The following is a 22,137-nucleotide window of genomic DNA, read 5'->3' as shown; positions in this document are numbered from 1 at the left end:
GCTTCCGTTTGAGGATAAAATAGACACATTTAAGGACACATGTCCTCTGGTTTTACACCACTAGCACTTAGTGATAAAGTTCAGATTTGTCTTCCTGACATTTTCTTTTAATTTTTAAACATTTTTAATGAAGTGGTATATAGAGAGGAAAAGGCAAGTATCACAGATGAGGAACTCGGTGAATTTTCACAAAAATTTCACAGGAAACACCTGTGTTTCCCAGATCAAGAACCTGACATGACTGGAATCCCAGAAGACCCCTCATGTTCCCTTTCCAATCACCATGCCTTCCTGAGTTTTCATTCCCTAATTTGGTCAGGCTTTGCATGGAACTCTGAGATGGCTGTATTGATCCCATTAAGAATCAACCAAGTGAGGAGCAGAGCCATTTCCTTACACACAGGAGCAGATGCTGCTTTCCTCTGGAGATTGCTCTCCTGAGCCCTGGGGTCTCGGATGCAGCTCAAGCTTCAGGGCCTTCCAGTGCTAAGTGGTCCCATAGCTTTTCAGGCAGTGTGAGATGACTTAGCAACAGGGCAGGCCAGCTCTGTTTCCCGGGGCCTGACACGCTGCTGCCTCGGCCTTCGGGTCCCAGCTGGGCCTCCTCCAGAGGTCACTCTGATACCACTGCTGTGGCTGCTGGTGCCTGTGGGCCACGCCGCGTGAAGCAAGATGGAGATGCTCCAGGGGCTGCGGCTCTGATTGTGTGCTGCAGGCCGGGAAAGCAGTTCAGCATCTGTCACTCTTGCTTCCTGTTTGCCCTCCCACCTTAACTGGTGCGCTGTGGGTTTGGAGACCCTGGTGACTTGGATTTTTGCCATCCGATTATTTATTTTAATTAATTAATTAATTAATTAATTATTTTCTTTTTGGCCATTCGATTATTGAGGAAGCCTAGGAAATCAATCTGTAGGGAGATGGTGCTAATGCAGTAAATCAACAGGCCTGAAACATCCCAGTGTGGATGCTTAGTAAATGATTCTTGAAACCAAGGAAGAGAGATGATCACTCAACTGTATTCAAGAAGGAAAATGTAAGGTTTGGTCATTTCTTCTCAAGTTTGAAACAATAGTCTTTCCTGAGACTGGTCTAGATTTATTTCATTTGCCATGCAGGACTTTATCCCCAACCATTGTCATTACCACCACCTACAGCTTCTTGGATCCTTTTTTGCCCCCTCTCTAATTGGTCCCCAACATGAACCTAACAGCCATCCCATTTTTAGCAGGGCACCCCTCCCCCCGTTTATTTTAGGACATGGCCTACCTGCATCCATGCCTTGCAAACGGAAGCCTTGTGAGAGGAGTTGCCACTGCTTCATTTTTATTGTTTCGAAGGAATACTGTCAGTTTAATGCTTTCAATTACTATTAAAGAGGGTAACCTTCCTCTGGGTAGCATTGGGAATCAGCAATATTTGTTCATAAAAAGATACATCTACTGTGTAACATCTACTGCCCTGGATTTTTATTGATTAATTTTTTAAATTTTCTTTTGTTAATCCTCACCACAGGATATTTTTCCATTGATTTTTGTAGAGGGAGGGGGAGAGACAGAGAGAGAGAGAGAAACATCCATGTGAGAGAGACACATAAATTGGTTGCCTCCCATCTGGGCCCGACCAGGGCCAGGGATCAAGCCTACAACCAAGGTACATGCCCTTGACTGGAATCGAACCCAGGACTCTTCAGTCCGTGGGCCAACACTCTATCCACTGAGCCAAACCGGCAAGGACAGCCCTGAATTTTTAGATGTAACTTTAGCTGAATCCATTGGAACTTTCTGATGTTACCTTATTGAATATTTTCAGTCTAAGATGGCTAATAGAATTAAGAACCCAGGAAAATTTGGGTTTGGTTTTCATTTTATTTCAACAGGAAAAAAAGTCAACACATCGTGGGAATTAAAAGAAATGTTAGAGAGTGTTAAATTTATTATATTCGTCTTTATACTTTTCAAAGTCAAAAGGCAGATGGATTTCTGCTTGCACTGCTTAGTTGGTATTATCTAAGGGTTCTATGATCCATGCTGAAATGTAAGCCATTTCCCAAATTTAAGGTCATTAAATTGATGATTCATTGTTAATCTTCTCCGAAAGCTTACTTTTTTAAATAAGTTACAACTTTCAGGCCAATAAAATAAATTATTATGAATCACTTCTTTTGTTTGTGATATTTACTAATACCATTTATCATCAATATTTTGAAATGATGAGCTCTGTATGTAAGATATTGTTAGCATAGTACATAAAATATATATTATGAACGTCACGTTGTTGGCTTAAAAAAAAAGGAAGAAAGTAAATTAAAGGTTAGGTCAAGGAAAAAAATAGGACAACTTTTCTCTGAGAAATAAAACCTTGAGTTTAGCATTTCCTTTGTTTAATTTTGTTTCTTTAGTTTATGATACCAACATGACTTGATCACTTTTTAGCAGAGTTTTACAAAAAGAATCTTCGGGGTATAGGTTAATCACTTAGATACTTGTAGAAAATATTGAAAAGCCAGTTTCTCAGAGGAAGTAACTAAAGCTGATGGAGGAAAATCTACTTGTCAAAGGCCCAAATAACTGTCAGATAGAACGCACGGGCCATTTCAACATGGAATGCATGGTCATGAGCTTCTGCTTTCTTCAGTCTACTGCCTCTTTTAGGAATATAGCGTTTAGCCTTTAAACGGAAGGTGTTTTTTAAAAATTGTTGGTTTCATGAAAGAATCCTGCAGAATGCTTGCATGACTGATAAACTTGGCCAGATCTAACCAGTATAAAGTTAGGGAACCTGGCTCCTCATTGTTCACTTTGACTTCTCTGATGACAGTGACCCCTCCTCCCCCCACCGCCCGTACACACACATACATACACATACATACAGCCTTTTCTTCTTTTTCCACCTAAAACTTCACGTGCACTCTCGCCTGCCCTCTGTGCACTACTACCACGTGAGGTCGAAGAGGTGAGAAGGAAAGATCCTTTGTTACCCCCTGATCTCTGTGGCTGGAGAACTGGTGACAGAGTGATGGCACTCCTTCCAGATTAGGTGGGAGAGTTCTCAGGATGCCTGGCCATAGTTTAAAAAGTGGAGGTTTGTCTCCTCCAAGGGGTGGGATTGTTGTTTTGCCCCCACTTGGGTAAGCCAGTAAGGAGCAGTCTCCATGGAGGGTTGGAGAAGCAAAGCCTCAGGGAAGAGCTTGACCTGTTGTTTACTTGGCGGGGTGGGGGTGGGGGGGAGGAGGGGGATCATCAGAAAAGGGCCAGGAATTTATCCTGGCTTCTCTACAACCCATCAGAGACCAGGATGACCTGCTTTTGAAAGCCAGCACTCTACTATTCCCTCTGAATTCAGGGGAGAATGTGGGAAGGGCCAAAGAAGATACATATATTTTTTGTCCTGTAAGCTTTAGAGGGCCCACTAGTGGCTTCCTCTTAGACAAAGGGGAGATATATAATCTACTAAATGCAGCATGAACCTTCATTGAGAAATACGATTTCTCTTTATTGACATCATCTGTTAAAAGGTACAAAATAATTACAAAGTATTTTGTTTCTAAAATTGGTATAGAAAGTGGTATAACTCCAAAAATTTCCTAACTAAAATAACCAATAAATCCATTATAACATTTATTTTATAAGTGGTAGTAGTGATTATGCATTGCTAAGAAATAATTTGGCTAGAAATTGCTCCCTTGAAAAGAGAACCTTAATTTTTTAGTTTCATTTGGTGCACTAAAATGGGAAATATTTTTTAGCCGCTATTTACTAGTGTAATTTAAAAATTGTTAAATGGTGTTTCTATTATTTCATACTTTTTCCATTGCTAAATTATAGATCATATAACCAGGAACTTTATGAAATATAACACAAAGATTTCATTGTGTGTGTCATGACAAGTTAATTGAGGCCAACGGAAAAATGGCAAACAACAATGTAAGAGCAAGTCTACGTCTAACCCTAGATGAAGTCATTCAAATGGTGTAGCACTTTGGACATTACTCAGAACAAAGGCAGAAAAATTGTATGAATTTAATTTCATTACATATGCCTCATTATTAACTTATTGACCCAACTTGACAAGCCAGAAGACAAAGTAGCGCTCCGACCTGAGCACAGAGGATCCAATCAACAATTACTAATTAAGCAGCTCAGACAGGACTCCTCAATTTTTCACACTAGATGAGTAAATAGTGTATGTTTATATTGAAGTAAAATATTCTAATGAATTCAGACCCCTCAACCTGTCAAGCTTTCTGTGAAACAAAAAGAACCCATTTATCATTTCTGCACTAAAAAGATCCACGATATCTCAACATGCTTTTCTTGTTAAAATTTAAATACTCCATTAGCACAAATGCAAACTGAGACTGATAATGTTTCCAGGGAGACTCATAAAATTCTCCCTTACAACTTAGCCTCTCTTTACGAATGTTAACTCTTTGACACCTGAATTATTCCCAAGGATTACTGTGGAGAAATATCTATCTCCTTATAGTGGACATACATCTATTGGAAAATATTCTTCATAGTTGAAAAAGTGTTTGGTGTATAATATGAATACATATACATATTATTTTGGGCGCCCTTGACTGGGAATCGAACCCAAGACCCTTTGGTGTGCAGGCCGATGTTCTAACCACTTAGCATCACCGGCTAGGGCTGAAGATATATATATATATATATATATAATATATTTTATTGATTTTTTTACAGATAGGAAGAGAGGGATAGAGAGTTAGAAACATCTATGAGAGAGAAACATGGATCAGCTGCCTCCTGCACACTCCCTACCATGGATGTGCCTGCAACCAAGGTACATGTCCTTGACCGGAATCGAACCTGGGACCCTTGAGTCCGAAGGCCAACGCTCCATCCACTGAGCCAAACCAGTCAGGGCAGGGCTGAAGATATTTTTGATGTATAGTCAACTGAGTTTCCAGAATATTTTGTAATGTGTGTGTATTCTTTCTTATATTTTTATATTTCCCCAAATAACTAGATGGCTCATGGTAGAGCCAGTATATAGTATCCATAATTGTATCTTTTGCCCGGGTGTCCTTTTTTCCTTTCTTTCTTCCTTTCTCCCTTTCTTCCTTCCTGCCTTCCTGCCTTCCCACCTATCTCATCTAATCTAATCTACCTTGATTCTTTGCAAAATAGGAAGAATGAACAAGAGATAAATGGGAATAAATGCAGATATGCATTTAGGATTTAGAGGTGTATTTAAATAACACTCTCCTCTATGTACTTCCAAGTCTGTGCACCTGACTAATGACCAGCAAAAATGATAATTCACTAGCTGTGTTATACCTACTTTCAAGCCCCGCCCTTAGTAGGTATGTAGTAAATGATTGTTGTTCCAGAGATTTGTTCCTGGCAGTTAAGTATGCCCGTGCAAAGGTACAATTATGGACACTATATACTGGCTCTACTGTGAGCCATCTAGTTATTTGGGGAACTATAAGAATATATAAAACACATACCCACTCCAGAGTTTTGTGGTTCCTCAGTTGCCCCTGGATTGCTCCTCAGATTTCCCTTCTCTGATGTCCTCTGAGCTCCTCTCTGCATCTCCGTTGGGAGGGCAGGAGAGAGGAGGGCAGAGGGGCAGGAAGGAGGAGACTAGGGAGGGAGGGCAACAGCAGTCCTTGCCCGGGTGTCCTCTCACCCCAGCTTCCAGCCTAGTGAATGGAAGCCTGAGCTTCTGTGGGAATAGACAGTGCATGGCCCCCAACTCTGCAGAAAGTTTATGAAATATAAAAAGTGGCCACATTTCTTTGCCTCTGGATAAGAAAATGCAACACAACTAACAATTGTGAATGAAAGAGCTGCTTGCCAAGCTGATCAGGTAAAATAAATGCCTGGGAGGACAGACAGGCCAAGTCTTGAAGATTGAGATCTAGCCTTTTTACCAAAGATCACACAAACTTTGGATTGATATCCAGGGGGTTAACAAACTAAGGTCAAAAGTGGGATGGATAAAGAAAAGAAACCGTACATGCACACAAAATGCATAGGCACACTGCAGGAACATTTAAAAAGCAAAGGCCTGGACTCGAATGCCAGCCCCTGTGCTGCTGGCTTTCCCACCCTCATCCTACATTTTCTTGCCACTTACAAGTAGACCATGGGGAAGCCAGATTGTCTGGTGGCCTCTTAATTGCTCCAGAACTCACCATCTTTCTGTCCTTTCTATTCCCTCACTGGAGGAAAGCCTGTCATTTTCCTAATAACTGTTTTCTTTTACTCTTGCAGAAAAGCTGCATTTACGCTTTATGAGGGGCAGAAGTTCAGTCCACATTGCTAGTTATTCCTCCCTTGCGGCCTGGCGGAGAGACCTCCCCGGCCCTCCCATCTTGTGGGCATCCCATCACCAAGCTCTTCAGAAAAGGAGTTTCCACATCCTCCCTGGAAGCCTGAGACTTGTCACAGTGATGCTTTCCTAACCATTCTGAAATGACTAACTGGAAGTCTGTCAACTGTCTTCCTTTTCCTCCTTAGGAATCCGATCATGGGACACAAACCTGATTGAATGCAACTTAGACCAGGAACTGAAACTTTTTGTATCTCGACACTCTGCAAGATTCTCTCCGGAGGTCCCAGGTGAGACTTGGGTGTACTATTAGTCAACTTAGAATTTGAAAGGATGGGGAAATAGGCCATTGACTGGAAAACTCTGCCTGGGTTATCAAAAAAGACTTTCTCTTATTGCTGAAGGATTCTTTGTATTTGTTATTATCTATTAGAGGCCTGGTGCATGAATTCATGCACAAGTGGGGTCCAGCCCACCTGCCCTGATGAGGGCCCATTGGGCCAGGCCAGTGGGGGGGAGGGGCCATGGGCAGTTGGCTGGCTGGCCCCGCCCCTGCTTGGGGTGTTGGGGGCCGATTGGGGGCAGGGCCAGCTGGGGTAGGGGGCCGAGGGCGGTTGGCAGCCGGTCCCACCCCCGATTGGGGTGTTAGGGGCCGATCGGGGCCCGGATCAGGCTGGTTGGCTGCCTCAGTGCGCGTCATAGCCACCGGTTGTTCTGGTGGTTCCAACGTTCCGGTCACTGGGTTTTTATATATATGTGTATATATATATATATATATATATATATATATATATATATATATATATATAGATTAGGTTACTCAGAAGCCATATTTTAAGAAAGCCAACTTAAGTTGTCACTGTGTGGGTTATATATTTTGTGTACTATTAGAGGTTTTTAAAGTTCTGGGGTATTTTGTTATTATTATTATTTTTTGCTATCTCACTGTACTCTGACCTTAAATATTACTCCAATGAAGCTATGAATATAAATTAGATGCCTCCAGAATCTCACAACTTGACACCCTCCCAAGAAAAAGGAAACATCTGCATTTCAAAATAAAATATACATCATAATTTCATCCTTGCAATATCATACACTTTTCTTAATAGGGGTAAAAGAGTCTGAGGTTGCAATTGCTGTTAAAATAGCCTTTCTTTCAGAGATGAAAAAGAATACTACAGGAAATTAAAGGTAAGGACAAAAAAAATTTGTCATATGTGAAGATGCTCCCAATAACCAGTCACTGAAAAGGGACCAGGACTGAGGCAGGTCTGCCCTGGCAACAGTCTGGAATGTGTGGGTTCTTGACTTCATGCAGGAAATACTTCACGATACTAGTCCAGTGATTTTGAGGTATGTTTATTAGAGCTGGGGACAGTGAAACAAAGGACAGGCTTAAGATAGAAGAGGCAAGATCATAGCCACAGGAGTGAGCCTAGGCGGAGCTGCATTGGTCCTTTAGAAAGAGGCAGCAGTGAGTCAGCTGGGCGGTGTGGACGCAGGAAACAAGTTGTAGAGGCAAAAGGAGGGCCCTTGCAGACAGGTTCCGGGGGTTGCTCAGGATGAGCGGCCGCTGCCTGCTGCTCCCCTGGTTGTAAGTATCCTGGGAACTTGTAGAGCTTAGAAATAAAGCAAAGATACACACCTGAGGAAAGAAGCGGGGGAAGGCGTGTGCATGCCCAAGGGAGAGGCACACACTGGGTCCTTTGCCTGGAGGGTTTTTATCTGTTTTCTAAAGATGGGAATTTTAGGGGAGGATCTCAATAGAATATTCGTCAGCTTTCCAGGTGTGTCCTTTGATATGTCTCCCTTCCAAGTACTAACCAGGCCCGACCCTGCTTAGCTTCCGAGATCAGACGAGATCGGGCGCATTCAGGGTGGTATGGCCGTAGACTGATATGTCGATGCATCAAAATAAGCGTATAGAGGGACCAGGGTCATTCTCTGGTCAGTTTCACCTTCAAAGAATGTCACTGGAAAGGGACTGGGACTGAGGCCAGTCTGTCCCAGCTTGGTCTCAAATGTGTAAATTATTTGATCCTAAGTGTCCTTGGTCAGGAAAGATGAGATCTTGGGATTTATTAACTCCCTGTAAATTGCTCAGCCATCTGTTTAGCTGTCTGTCTCAGTTTCCTCATGCCACTTGCCAAAGGATTTTCCTAGCTTCTTACTCTCTTGCCTCACTCTGACCTCTAGGCCTGAGAATGTAGTTAGACTCACTCATCTTATCTTCCTCTTGAGAACAGTGACCCATATTTCTCTCAGTTGGTTACATTTGGGGTTATGAGCAGAATTGCTGGCCCATAAAGACTCCAAACCTGGGATGTTTTTCTCAAAGCTCTGCCATTGATCATTCTTAGGTACCATATTACATTTTATTTCTTGAATATCACTTAAATTTTATGTAAAATAGAGTAGAGCATACTCCTTTCTGTCTACATGATTTTGTTGTATGATTGCTAATTTTATTGGCATTGATATAAAATCAGGAGTAGGTTCAGCCTCTTTTTGACTGACCACATCATGTTCAATTAGCCTTGTCCATACTGAGATTTGAAACCACTTACAGAATGTCAGTGCCTTAATGAATCACATTTGACTGCAGCAGTATACCCATGAGACAGACTCAGTTCTTCTCTTTGAGTTTGATATTAGAATAAAATCCTATATATTCCGGTTAGCAAATGAATTGTGAACCTCAAGCATGGAATCAAGTAAATGTGCTAATAAAAACATAGCAAGAATTAGCTCATTAAAAGTTAAATCTGCTGCAAAGCCACATGCAAAATCAGCTCTTTGTATTGAGAAAAGAGAGAATGATCCTGGAATTATCAGATGGCACATGATTTGCTGAAGTAAAGGTACAGTATGTGTTTCTCTCATTGTTACTGTGTTGTATTTTTGTGTCTTGCACATCTCCATAACTGTTAAAATCATCTCACAAAAAGGAAAATAAGGGAAGTACCCTTTTCCAACAAGTATGTTTCAATATGTAAATTCAAGCTTTTATCCTTTCTCTGTAGATTGTTCTGGCTTTCTTACTATCACTGTTTGTAAGACTACTTCTTTTGTTTTGTTTGGGGGGGGGGGGTGTAAACAAAGCCTGTGATTCCGATTGTGTTCATTCATACTTGGGTTGACTTTATAGAATGACAGCTGTGTATTGCAAAATGCAAGGCTGCAAGAATTGCTAAAGAATTAACTGTTTTTGGACAAAGACCTAGCATTACTCTAGTGGACTAGGAAGGTCATGTCTCCCCCAAACCACCACTTTAGCCTAATGTACCATTCTCTCTCCTTTCCTGTCACCTACAGTAAGGGCTGGTTACCTAGCTAGTTGTATCAGTGCTGTGCTAGGTGCTGTGTCTAGAGATGGCTTATAAAAGACTGGTGATTGCCTCAAATGCACCTCACAGCTCATGAAGGAAAATTAATTTTAATATTCTTTTTTCCATGATTGTGTCTTCTGCCTATTAAAATAATTAACACTTTTTGAGAATCCAAAACCTCACAAGCAACATAGCATAATGTACTAGTTTTTGAATGTGGTTTTGAGATTCATTTTGCCTATTTCTTCAGGATTGCAGGTCTTATTTAAGACCACCCTGAAAGGTTTAGTCATCTTGAATAAATATCCTTGAAGCAGGAACCTGGACTATGATGCTTTCTCTGCATAAGTGGGGGTCGTATAGTATGAATGGTGAGGTTGTAGGTACCCCTCCCACTGTTCTCCAGGATGTGAGACCTGGGATCTGACCAGCTCTGGCATACTTTGATTCTTGGGATGGTCAGTCATCGAAGGCCATCTTATTTTCCAAAACCTGTTGCAACATTGCCTTCCCTAAAAATCCTTCAATAAACATCTGCTGTGTGCCCAAAGTACATCAGGGCAAAGCAGGTCTCTGCTGAGTTGCCCCGACGTAAAACCATTCCAGGCCACATCTAAGCTGGGCTCAAGCAAGACCAGTCATTGTGAGAGGAAACGTTAGGCCCTCCTTCACCAACACTCCTCAGGCTTCCACTCCAGTGAGTGTTGAACACTTGAATCTTTTCAAAACAGAGTGACAGTCTTATGTTTGCTTATATTTAGGAATTCAAATACTGTCCTAAAAGTTTTATTTACGTATGTAGCATGTTTTTTGTACCTTAATTATGTTGGATGAAAATCATTTTTATAAGTCTTACCACAAGAGTAGAGCTAGTTACCATGCTTCATTCTCCATTCCTATTTGATTCTTTCCCTAATTTAACTTTTATTGTCATCTCCATATAACAATAGAGCAGGATGTCTCCTAGGGATTATAAGAAGTGCTCCATAATTATTGGTGTCAGGCAAACATTTCAAAACAACAAACACAAACCATTCCCAGGACAAGGGATACCAGAAGGAAAATTAATTTTAATATTCTTTTTTCCGTCACTGTGTCTTCTGCCTACTAAAATAATTAAAAATTTTTGAGAATCCAAATCTTCACCAGCAACATAGCATAATGATTAAGAGTGCAGATTCTGGATCCTAGCTCTGACAATTATTTGCTATAGGATCTCAGACAAGTCGCTTAATCGTTTTATGCCTCAGCTTATAATACCTCAGAATTTTCATGAGGATCAAATGAATTAATGCATGTAAAGATCTTGAAACAATGCTTATCACATAGTAAAACAATAAATGTGAGCTAGTGTTAAAATTGTCTCCCTTATTGAATATGTATTTGACTTGTATATTTGGTGATTATTATTATCTATGGGAAATACTGGATTTAGATATTGGCTAACTTGCTTTTTGTAATGATATTAAAGTTTGTATTAAAGATGTTTCTCAGAGAAACAATTAACCTTCAGCATGATCAGAAGGAACATCGCTGCTGATTATGTGTAGGGGGCAGCAACATTCCATGACTGAGTTTAGGAAGGTCCTTTGGATGTGAGAGCAAAAAGGAGGCATAATGCTAAGGTGCTGGCATAGCAAACCATAGGGCAGGGTCAAATATCATTTCAAAATGGTCCTGTTGGTGCCCATCGGAGGATGCTGATGTGGGTGAGGGTGCTAGTCTGTTTTCTCAGTGTGATAATCTATGCATGTGTAGGGGAGGAAAATATGTTCATCTACCTTCATAGGTTCTGTTAGCTGGTCTATTAGCTAAATTGACATAAGACAGATTAACAGGAGAAAAACAAATTTAACCTCACAAAGTCCCAAGGAAGGGCAAGTTGGGCAGATGAGGGTTTTATGCTCCCCCCACCCCCGGCCCCCCTGAACTAAGTAATGCAATAAAGGCCTGGGGCTTCAAAGAGGAGGAGGGTAATTTATAGGACAATAAGAGCAGATGTTTGGTAATTAGATGTTTGCCCTGCCATACAGGTAGGTCATTCAAGTAAATGTTATCTTTGTTAATAGCTCTTTCTATGAGCCAGACCCCCTAATTAAATTCTCCTAGGCAGTTCAGGGAAAAGTAAAAGTTTTTCTTGAATCCGTGGGATCTTGTCTTCTGCTCAAGAAAATCCACGTGCCAAAGTAGCATATTTGGGGGTCACACATTCTGTTCCCTTGCAACTTCTTCCACTCCATTCTACCACATGATTCTTTCTTCTGTTCTCTCCAATCAGCAAGTGACTGTAAACTTGGCCAGTTTCAAGAAACCAAAATTTCTGGCGGTTTATTTTCTTAGGCAACTGAATAAATAGTAAGACCTTGGCATGTTTACATTTTGTCACTGGTTTTATAACTCCTAGATCCCGTTCACACAAACCTTCCTACAATGTGATTGATTTTGTAATGTGTACATGGGTGGTTCTGTTTAAGAACCCAGGCCTTTTCAAAGATAAACAAACCACAGCTGAGCACGGTCAGATTTGTGCTGAGTGACTGCTAAAACTATCTGGCCTGGAGATTGGTTTCTGATGGAGAATTCAAATCAAGACCCTTGAATTTAAGTCATGCGAATCCTCTACTCCCTTTGACATTTTATACTACTTGCCAGTAGAATGATAAGGAAATGCTAAAACGCCTGTAGCAAAGACCTAAGACTATTTTCAGTCTCCTTTCTCTGTCTAGACTTGTATGTTTACTCTGTCTTGTACAGAATTATAGCCTAATAGTATGTGCCTAGAATGCATTAGCTGCTCTACGGCAGGGAGTAATGAATGTGTTTTCAGCCCGGGTCCCATCCTTTAACAATAAAGCACACAAATGCATGTTCAGTTGCATCCAAGAGGCTGACTTAACCCTCAAGGAGCCTGCGATTTCAGAGGGAACTTGATCCTCATGTTTTCTCTCTCAGGTGCGCACACACAGGTACAGGCACCGGCCCACATGCCAGCACCGCTCAGCTCACTGTTTCTCCTTGCTTCGTCATCTAAGGTTATGGAAGGAATCCCAGTACTAGAAGAAAACGACAAATAGCGTTATCTGTGTTGAAGTAACCAGATCTCTGTTTAGCATCCATTGAGGTCAATGCCGCCCGCCTGGGAAGGAGACTCCCATTTTAATGCAAATCATTCGCCTTTCTTCCACTTGCCCTCTGCCCTCAGCCTCCCCAGCCTGTGGGTTGCAGTTGGTGGAGTAATCAGCAGCCGCTCCTGCCCCAGTGCTCCCATTCATTCATCAGTCAAATGCCTGGTCGCCCCCAACTGAATTCCTTTGAAAGGATGAAAGGGCCAAACTTTCCAAAGAGAAGAGCGAGAATGTATAGTGCGTGCTACACAAGGCATAATTCCTGCGAGTTTTGCACAACTTTGAAACGTGGGGATTCTTTATATGCAGAGATCCTCACACACGGATGTATTTTTTTCTGATGCAGGTTTGGACAACAAAAAGGAATAACATGGTGTTTCATCGCCACTCAGGTGCCTTCATTCCTTGGGGTTCTTGATGGCTTGTTCAGACCACCCTAGAAATACCTACACATTTCACTTTTTTTTTTTTTTGGAGTAAAAAGGATGTTTTACCCTACCGACTGTGATGGCTCTCAAGCTGTTCCTAATGGGCACTGTGGAGCCACTCAAGATAGACACGCATAGGCAGGAAGGTGGCAGAAAATTGGCTGCCAGTAACCATTTGGGGGGGATGTCAGTAATTTGCCATTAAATCCAACTAAGTGCCTTACAGAACAGCTTCTAACACTGCCAACCCAGGGCGGCTTTTGTCTTCATTGCAGAATCCAAAGAGAGCCCATGGTTTTTGCTAGTACAGGGATTTTTGTGTGTGTGTGTGTGTGTGTGTGTGTTTTATAGTACTCAACTAGAGGCCCAGCGCCTCCTGTGGTCAGGGCCATCTTCTGCCTGTTCGCCAGTCCCCAGGCCCAACGCTGCCTCTGCCGCTGCTGAGCTGTCAGGCTGTTGGGATCACCAGCTCATCCCCAGTCGCTGCTGCTGCTGCTGCTGGGGCTTGAGGTGCTGACCGAGGCTGCAGGGCGCGCCTGCGACCTACCTGCCCCGGCGTGAGCGGCCCCAAGCAGGCAGTGCGTACCATCAGCGGCCAGCCCGGTGCACGTGCTTGGAGGTGAAGTTGCTGGCGCCCGCTTTCCCGCAGGCCTGAGCCCCAGAGCAGCCGGGGATGAGCTGGTGATCCCAATGGCCTGACAGCCAGCCCAGTTCTCCCGCCACACTCCCCGATTCCCCCGTTCACCATCGCTCATCCATTGGAGCCTGTGGGCCGGGGAGAGGGACCAAAAGGTCAGCAGTTCAGCCCGCTCGCCAGTGGCCAGTCCCGCCCCGCCCCCGCTCACAGGCGACCGGTCATTTGGTCGTTCTGGTCGTTAGGGACACTGGCTTTTTATGTATATAGATATCGGCAAACCACCTAGTAAGTACAGCCCCTTTACTCTTTACTGTCCAATTTTGCATGTTTCTCTCTGGGCCAGTTTGTTCAGCATTTATGAAGGCATGCTAGAAATAATGGTGGAAGAGGGATTAAGCGTAAACTAACATTTCCTTTTTAAAATGTCAAGTACTATTTTTGAGTGCTTATTAGTAAGCAAGTAATTGTAAAGGGATAGATGAAAGAATAAGGTGTCCCACTGTTTATAATTCAGTTGGAAAATTTTCATTCACAGCTTTAGAAAACACTGAGTGTTTTCTTTTTAATTTACAAACTGGTGTGTGTGTGTGTGTGTGTGTGTGTGTGTGTGTGTGTGTGTATGTGGTGTGTGTGTGAAAGAGAGGAGAGAAGAAAGAGATTTAGATTTTCTCAAATTCCTAAAGAGAAGGATGAGTGAGAATAGAAATCATAACAAGCATTGCAGTTTGATTGTTCAACCACGGATTTAGTGGTAGTGACAAAGGTTACCCAGGTACCAGCACCCCCACCCTCAGCCGCAACCCAGGACTAATTAAATGCTACCCAGGCAACCATCAAGTTTCCCCAAACATCATACTCCAGGGCTTATGCCTTTGTTTTCTTTGTTGTGACCTTAGGGCAATTTCTATTGCTGGGAAGTCAGATTTCTTTGGTCATAGAAAAACGTGAGAAAGTAAGCAGTGCCCCTGGGGAAGTACACTTAAAAATGGCCACAGGGACTGGAGAAGCTAGCATAAACACAAGACAAAAATAATGTTATTTTAATAAACTATTCCAACTTCTGTTAAAGAGTTGCTATTACTTAGAACTGATGAGATAATTGATTACAGAAAACGCAACAAGAGAGTCTACACATGATTTAAAAATAAAGTTATCTAATTAAAAATGAACAAAAAAGACCGAGGGAAGGCGGTGCTTTATTGGTTATGACCCCTGTCCGCAGTTGTTATCACCCCTCATTTTAGAGACTCAAACTGAGTTTGCCTCTAAAAAGTGCCTTGTGGGTTTAACTGTCTGAGGGGTTAAGATAAAAATGAACATTCCAAGGACTGCCTTGGTATAGAAAGTCCTCTAAACCTCCATTTTGCCAGCCCTTTCTTAATCAAACAGGTTTCACTGGAGGCTGTGTGTAAAGGAGCCCCAGGTGAGCATTTTGGACCAAGTTCACAGATTTCCTTGTTTGCATCACACAGGAATCGTCTGGGGAAGGAACAGCTGGTGCCCTGAGGGAACACACACATCCCTAGTGCATCTGCCCCAAGGACACTGCTCCATATACAGGTTGCTTTTGTGTTCCTGAAATGTCCGTCAATGGAAATGTCACATCTGGGCAAGTTCACTTGATAGCACGAAGACTAAAGGTGGAATAAATTCTGCAACCCACGGCAGCACTCTTGTGCGCGCGGAGCTCCTGAGGCATTTTGAGTAGCTGTTCTCTGCCTTCTGAATTGTCACCTAGAGGTTTTGATGTTTGTGAAAGACCTGCAAAACAGAGAGAGAGAGAGAGAGAGAGAGAGAGAGAGAGAGAGAGAGAGAGAGAGAGAGAGGAAAAGGAGGAGGAGATAGATAAAAGGAAGGCATACCTTATCTTCTAATTCATTTGGTAGGAGATAATCTTTTCACAGCATATGGTATATCTTTTTAGAAGGTGCCCTATTATCAGCCCCAATCTGCCATTAAATATTGATGTAGTAGTTCCTGTAGCAAGACACAGGTCTAGTTCCTAGCTCGGCAGGCCATTAGATGTCTAAGTAGTCCTGGCCTGAGAGTTGTTTACAACTGAGCATGGAAATTAGGTAGCTAACAAAACAAGTTAGTGTACTGATATAATATGTGTCAAATGAGAATTTTGTAGGAGGAGACTGCTAGAAGTTCTGTTTGCTCGGGCTATTTTAAAAATGCACATACATAAAAATAGTCACTAGAATCATATATTATCGACACAGATTAAGCACTGGATTCTCTTCGTGACCAAGGAATCTTGGATCCAAACAGAATTAATGATTTCGTGGTTTGGAACTACATTTTGTGTTAAGCGCTTTAATTTAATTATGAAGAGACTGACTTGCTATTTTAAGGATTCATGCTCTCTGAAAGCATGTGAGAACAAAACTGCTGAAATGAATGCATAGGCTTGATTTCAAGATCGTCTTCATCTCTGAGTGCTGGAACATTGTCCATTGGCAGACTCGGAAGACACGTGGGGGAGATTGTGAAAGTGAAAGGTTTGGTGGAAGTAAGTCTGCAGTGATTGTTGCACTGCCCTGAGGCTAGCATGGACACGGAGAGCTCTGATTCAGCGGTTCCTGTAGCTTGGGAAGCAGGGAGGGCACTTGTGTTGTGAGCTGCTTCCCAGGCCCCGCCCCTCTCCAGAGTCCTGGAGGCCTGTCTAATGCAACAGCGCTGGGCCCACCGGAGACTTGTTGCCCAGGTAGCCCCCCTGAACAGTTGCTATGAGGCCTTTTCTCTTCTGCAAAATAAAGGGCTTAGGCGAGATTAGGGTACCTGAAACTTTGTTCTGCTAGCCATTAGTTCAATAAAACATAAATAGGTAGGCAGTGGGAAAGACTTCCATTGTGAAATAAGTCTGGAACTGCCCATACTAGGTCTTATTCTTTGAGGAGTCATAAAGTAGGTAACTGTATGTAAATACACTTGTTTAATTTTATATAACCATACCTTTTCTTAACCTATTTGACTAGTCACCTTCCACCGCCACTTTCTTTAGAACACAGGCTGGACTAAGTGATCTCTGAGTCTCTTCCAGTTTACATAGGATGGGGCAAAAGTAGGTTTACAGTTGTCTGTATGGAAAATAGTACAATAATTAATAACACAAGAATAAACTGTCTTGCATACTGCCAACTTAAACTTACTTTTGCCTCACTGTGTGTTCTATGAGCCCATGAATTTTTACTAAATTGCCTCATCACTGACATGAGAAGGGGACTTGTCCTATTCTCTGTTTAGCTTGAAGTGGGTTTTCAACTAGGTTTTACAGTACAAATGAAAGAATTTAGTTTAGAAAATCTGCCTATTCCATCGGATAGGGTTATTCACTTTGGGGGAACGCGCACAGCTTTATGACCCTCCGTCTGATGTCCTGGTTGGGAGTTCTTGGTCCTTAGCCTTTTCCTTCTGTCTTCACCTTGCAGACAAACCAAACCAGACAAAACTTACCAGTGTTTGTGCAATGCCAAACACCCGCATGGAAAGTATTTCAAAAGTCAAATTCATGAGTGTTTTATCTACCTGATGCCAAACAGGAAATAGCTGCATTTTCCCCATTATAATTAGAATTTCCACATGGATGTTTGGTGCTGCATGGAGCCTCAGATTAGCTACTTAGTCACAGATCTTTAGAAAGAGGCTGAAGGTGAAATTTCATGGGTTCTGGGGATCATCTACGGCTGACTATGTTACAAGTGCCAGGTACAGCATTTGTATGGCTCATTGAGAATGGCCTACATTTTAATAAGCATGATCAGCTGTGCATATCTTGTCATGTGAACACTCAATTACTACAATGTGGTTTAACAAGTGAGAACAGGCATATCTGAATGCCCTTGGGGAGCAATGCTCACATCACATTATTATTGACAGTGTACAACTTGCACTGATTATCTGGAAGGAAAAGTGATTTTTATGATAATACATCATATGATTGTTGGGATCTAATACCTTTAAGGTAACAATTTCAATTTTTCCTATCCCCAATTTGATCATATTCGCAAAAAAATGTTTAATTCACTCACTAAAACATATATGTAACATTATTTTTACAGCAAACTTAACAGTTTTCTAAAAACCAAAATGAAATAATCTATGTACGATAGCATTAATGATAGTATCTCTATGGATGAGAAATACGGTGGTCTTGTTAATCAAATAGGGAGTTGCCAATAATTTCCTTGTGGGATTATTATTTTTTTGAAGTTTTAGAATTCGGTGATATAGTCCTTACTTTTATACGAACACCTTGATTTATCTAGAATTGACTTAGAATTGCTAAACCAAATTTACAAGTTAGCCCATGTTATATTTAAACTATTGATAGAACACATGCACTTAGAAATCTGTTATTCCTTCCTTCTCCCAAATAGAGTGATATTTTCAAAGGGAGCTTTTACAATAGAGGTATTGCACTCCTTGGGCAAATATTAGCATTTTATTGAAGCACAGGCCAAGACAGATGCACTCACACAAGAGAACACTTTACCACCTACTTGAACCCAGACTCAGAACAATCTAACTTAGTCTTCCCTGTCTGATTGAGGAGGAGCCTCCCGTGTCTCAGGTCCTCTTTATGAAGGCCAGTGGTAACGAGACTGGATTGGCAGTTTGTTCAGCATTTATGAAGGGTCGCCTAAGACCAGGGAAAACACAGATTTTTACATTACGATTCATAACAGTAGCAAAATGACAGTTATGAAGTAGCAACGAAAATAATTTTATGGTTGGGGGTCACCACAACACGAGGAACTGTATTAAAGGGTCGCGCATTTAGAAAGGTTGAGAACCACTGATCTAATGATATCGGTGTCTTCTTTTTAAAGAAGTATTATATTATGTATTAGTTATACATATTATAATACATCTTATTTTTGTTTTATACATAGAACAGAGACTATTTGGAATCTTTGGAGTAACATTTCAGCATATAAATATAAATTAAATAATTTGACAAATTGACTCACTCCAGGCTTGTCCAGAAATACGATTCCTTCAGCAGATAGAAATTTCTGTTGCTGGAATCCTTTAGCCAGCAAATGGATTTTCTGTGCGTGGTAGACAGACTCATCAAAAATATTAAACTAGTTGGTCACCCCCTTCACCCCCCAAAAAAGTTCCAACTTACATCTTAAAAGGAAGGAAAAGATAAAAACAACCAACCAAATAAAAACCTACTTCAAATGAAAAAAAAAAAATGAAGACCAAAGGAAGAGCTTGAATCATAGGGTTCGATTTTTTTTAAATTTTCAGGATTCTAACTTTTCAGAAATGGCTTTTTCCCAATTGCAACTGCATGATAAGAGCAAAATAATGCAATTATCTATTAACCATAGAACTAAGGAGGTCTTAGGCTAATGTCCCTTGGGAAAGAGTCTTAGAACAGCGCCTGGCACGTAGTACTAGTACACGTATGACAATGAATGATGAGGTGTTACAGGTTTGAGAAAGTATTATTAGGTTTAAAAATAATACGCATAAGAAATCTGAAAATTTGCAGTGGTTGTATTTCAAACCATTTTTTAAATTACAAATTTCCTTTAAACGCTGAGGTGTGGCAAAATGTTTCTTTACAAACTACCAATCACTTGCAGAGACTTGGCAACCTAGAGGTTCTGGGGAAGAGCCAGTGTGTTGAGAAGCAGTGTCCAGAACCCTTGGAGGGTGAGGTTGGGATGGAAAATCTGTGCTCTAATCCTGCTTCTACTGCTAAGTAGATTTGTGCTATTGTGGACAAATTACTTACCATTTATGAACTTCAGTTTTATTATCTCTACGGTTCCTTTTGTCTTTAATATTCTGTGATACAATATCAACACATAGTGAAAAAGAGTCATTTTAGTATTTAAAAAAATGGTTTTTATGCAAAGTCGATAAGCATCGCTAATGTGCAAAGCCAAGATGTGGTATCTGTATGAAGATTTTTGGAATTCATAGGCTAAAATTACTTGCTTGGCTGAACAATGAATTAAAACACGTACACTCAATCTATTCATTAAACAAATGTGTATTGCTTGTCTTAGGGGATCTGGTATTGTGTCAAATACTGAGGTTAACAATAATGAGTAAAATCAATAATCTACAGTCCCTACATGGTCTCCCATGGAGCGCTCAGTCAAGGTAAGGGGGCAGACATTAATTAGAATGTCATACAAATATGTTTCACAATCTGTGCTAAGTGCCAGGAAAGCGAATATGGAGCTAAATAAGGATATAAAACAGGAAACTGACCTTGTAAGGGGAAAAGTGAGAGAACCGTAGAGCTCAGATTTGTGACAAACACTTACTATTTGATTTTTAAGACATTGGACACTGTATGTTTTCCTTTTAATGCAATAGTAGCAATTTTGCTTAGTTTCATAGGTTCTAGAGTATACAGATATTTCTTGAATTCCACAGGGATCAATGTGGGGTTATAGTAGCACATTTCTTAGGAAATAGGAACAATGAAACAGACATGGTTTAAAAGCATTTCTATGGAGATATCATCATTCTTATAAGGATTCCACTCCTTTGCTCTGAGTTAAGAATGAATATAAAAGGGAACTATCTGAATTTTCATTGGCCTCTTAAAGGCATAGGATTAATTATAAATTTGCTGGTCTACAAAAATCCCAGGGATAGAGGAGTAAAGCAACCAAAGTTTCTGGATCAGAATTCAAGGTTTGTGCTGTAACCTAACTGGTTCCCGATTCCCTCTGGAACATATCCTATGTACATGGTGCTTAGAGATTCAGTTTCTTCTTCCCAGCATCTTCCTTGGGTCTGCTTCACAGATAGTCATCTGGTGATCGTTAAGGCTCTGGTAGGCCAGTCATCTCTTACTGATGCTGTCTTTTTTCAAGACAATTTAAAAGCAGCTTTCTTGCATCACATCTCTGATCACTTGTCATTTGTCAATTACCTCCTGGTTTAAATGTCCACTCCCCCCTCTTCAATGGCATTGATACCTCTTGCCCCGACTTGGTGATGTATCTAAAAATCTCAACTTTTGCATAGAAAAATACTTTATTTTTGGAGGATGTGACTGAAGCAGATACTGTATTGTATTATTTGAAACCTGTGCTTTTTACTGGAAAAACTAAAACCTGGATTCACTATTAATCTAACACAGGACTGACTTTCTTGTTCAATTTAGGATTTTATGTGAAGATGTTAAAAATTTAGTTTCATGTAGATGATCTTTCTCAGTCACTTGCTCACTCCCAAATCTTGGCTACTTTCCTCTTATCTGAAATTAAAATATGTTGTAAAGAAATGTGGAGATTTAAATATTTCTCATTATCTCTCCCCCCGCCCCCCCCCCCCCCCCCCAATTCTCTGAACCATTTCAGTCTGCATACCTTGATCGTTTTTCAGGTAGCAAAGTTCTTTTCCATTTATATCCTTTTCATTGTTTCTGTTCCTATAGTTCTGATTTCAGTCTTAAAAATATGATTAACCAAAGAACTTATATGCATATCTTCACTGCCCGTGGACACGGACAATAGGGTGGTGAAGGCCTGGGGTGGGGTGGGGACTGGGTAGGGGCGGGCATTGGGGGATAAGAAGGGAGACATCTGTAATACTTTCAACAATAAAGAAAAGAATGTATAAATCTTATACTCAAACTCGTTTTCATGCTCATCCTCTGTCTCATCATTTTCCCTTTGATTTCCCCCCATCTCTGGGGGAGCACCTCACATCTGGCCTGTATGTCACGGTCAGTGTTCTGCAGTGTGGGTTCTGCTCTTTACTGACTCGGGTGCAGATTTAAATACTGCTGTTGCACTTGGTCTTTCCTGCAACTTATTTTTTAATTTTTATTGCATTTATTGGGGTGACCTTGGTTAATAAAATTATATAGGTTTCAGGTGTACAATTCTCTAATATATCATCTGTATATTGTATTGTGTGCTCACCACCCCAAGTTGAGTCTCTTTCCGGCACCATTTATCCTCCCTTTACCCTCTTTTACCTCCCTCCCCCCCCCCCACCCCTTCCCCTCTGGTAATCACAAGGCTGTTGTCTGTGTCCATGAGTTTTTTGGCCACTCTAGCTCTCCCTCTGCCGAACTCCTCTACCCTCCACTTTTTAGCATATGACCATCTCTTTACTCTAAGTCACCATAGTCAGTTTTTCTGGTTTTGTGTATTTTTATGAATATTTCAGAAATTCATAAATTTAGTTAAGAATATATTAGGTTATTCTGTTCTGCTACCATATTTAACCCTTCCTAATTCCAACTCAAAGTAATAATGAAATGTCATCTTTGTGAAAATCTGTGATCATCACGGAGTGTAGTGCCATTTTGGCATTGTGGA

General features: G+C 41.1%; 1 protein-coding gene across 1 annotated transcript in view; it reads left to right on the top strand.

Moving 5' to 3' along the window:
* Positions 1-22,137, top strand: part of MAP1B (microtubule associated protein 1B) — a 90,525-nt gene that overhangs the window by 2,773 nt on the left and 65,615 nt on the right. Inside the window, exon 2 of the mRNA XM_079794207.1 lies at positions 6,492-6,593. Coding sequence (XP_079650333.1) covers positions 6,492-6,593 — 102 coding nt within the window. The remainder of the gene's footprint in view (positions 1-6,491; positions 6,594-22,137) is intronic.

The sequence above is a fragment of the Cnephaeus nilssonii genome (assembly GCF_951640355.1).
Source record: "Cnephaeus nilssonii genome assembly, chromosome: 2".
Taxonomy (NCBI): Eukaryota; Metazoa; Chordata; class Mammalia; order Chiroptera; family Vespertilionidae; genus Cnephaeus; species Cnephaeus nilssonii.
The sequence above is the reverse complement of the archived record's forward strand: the minus strand, read 5'-3'. Positions and strand labels throughout refer to the sequence as shown.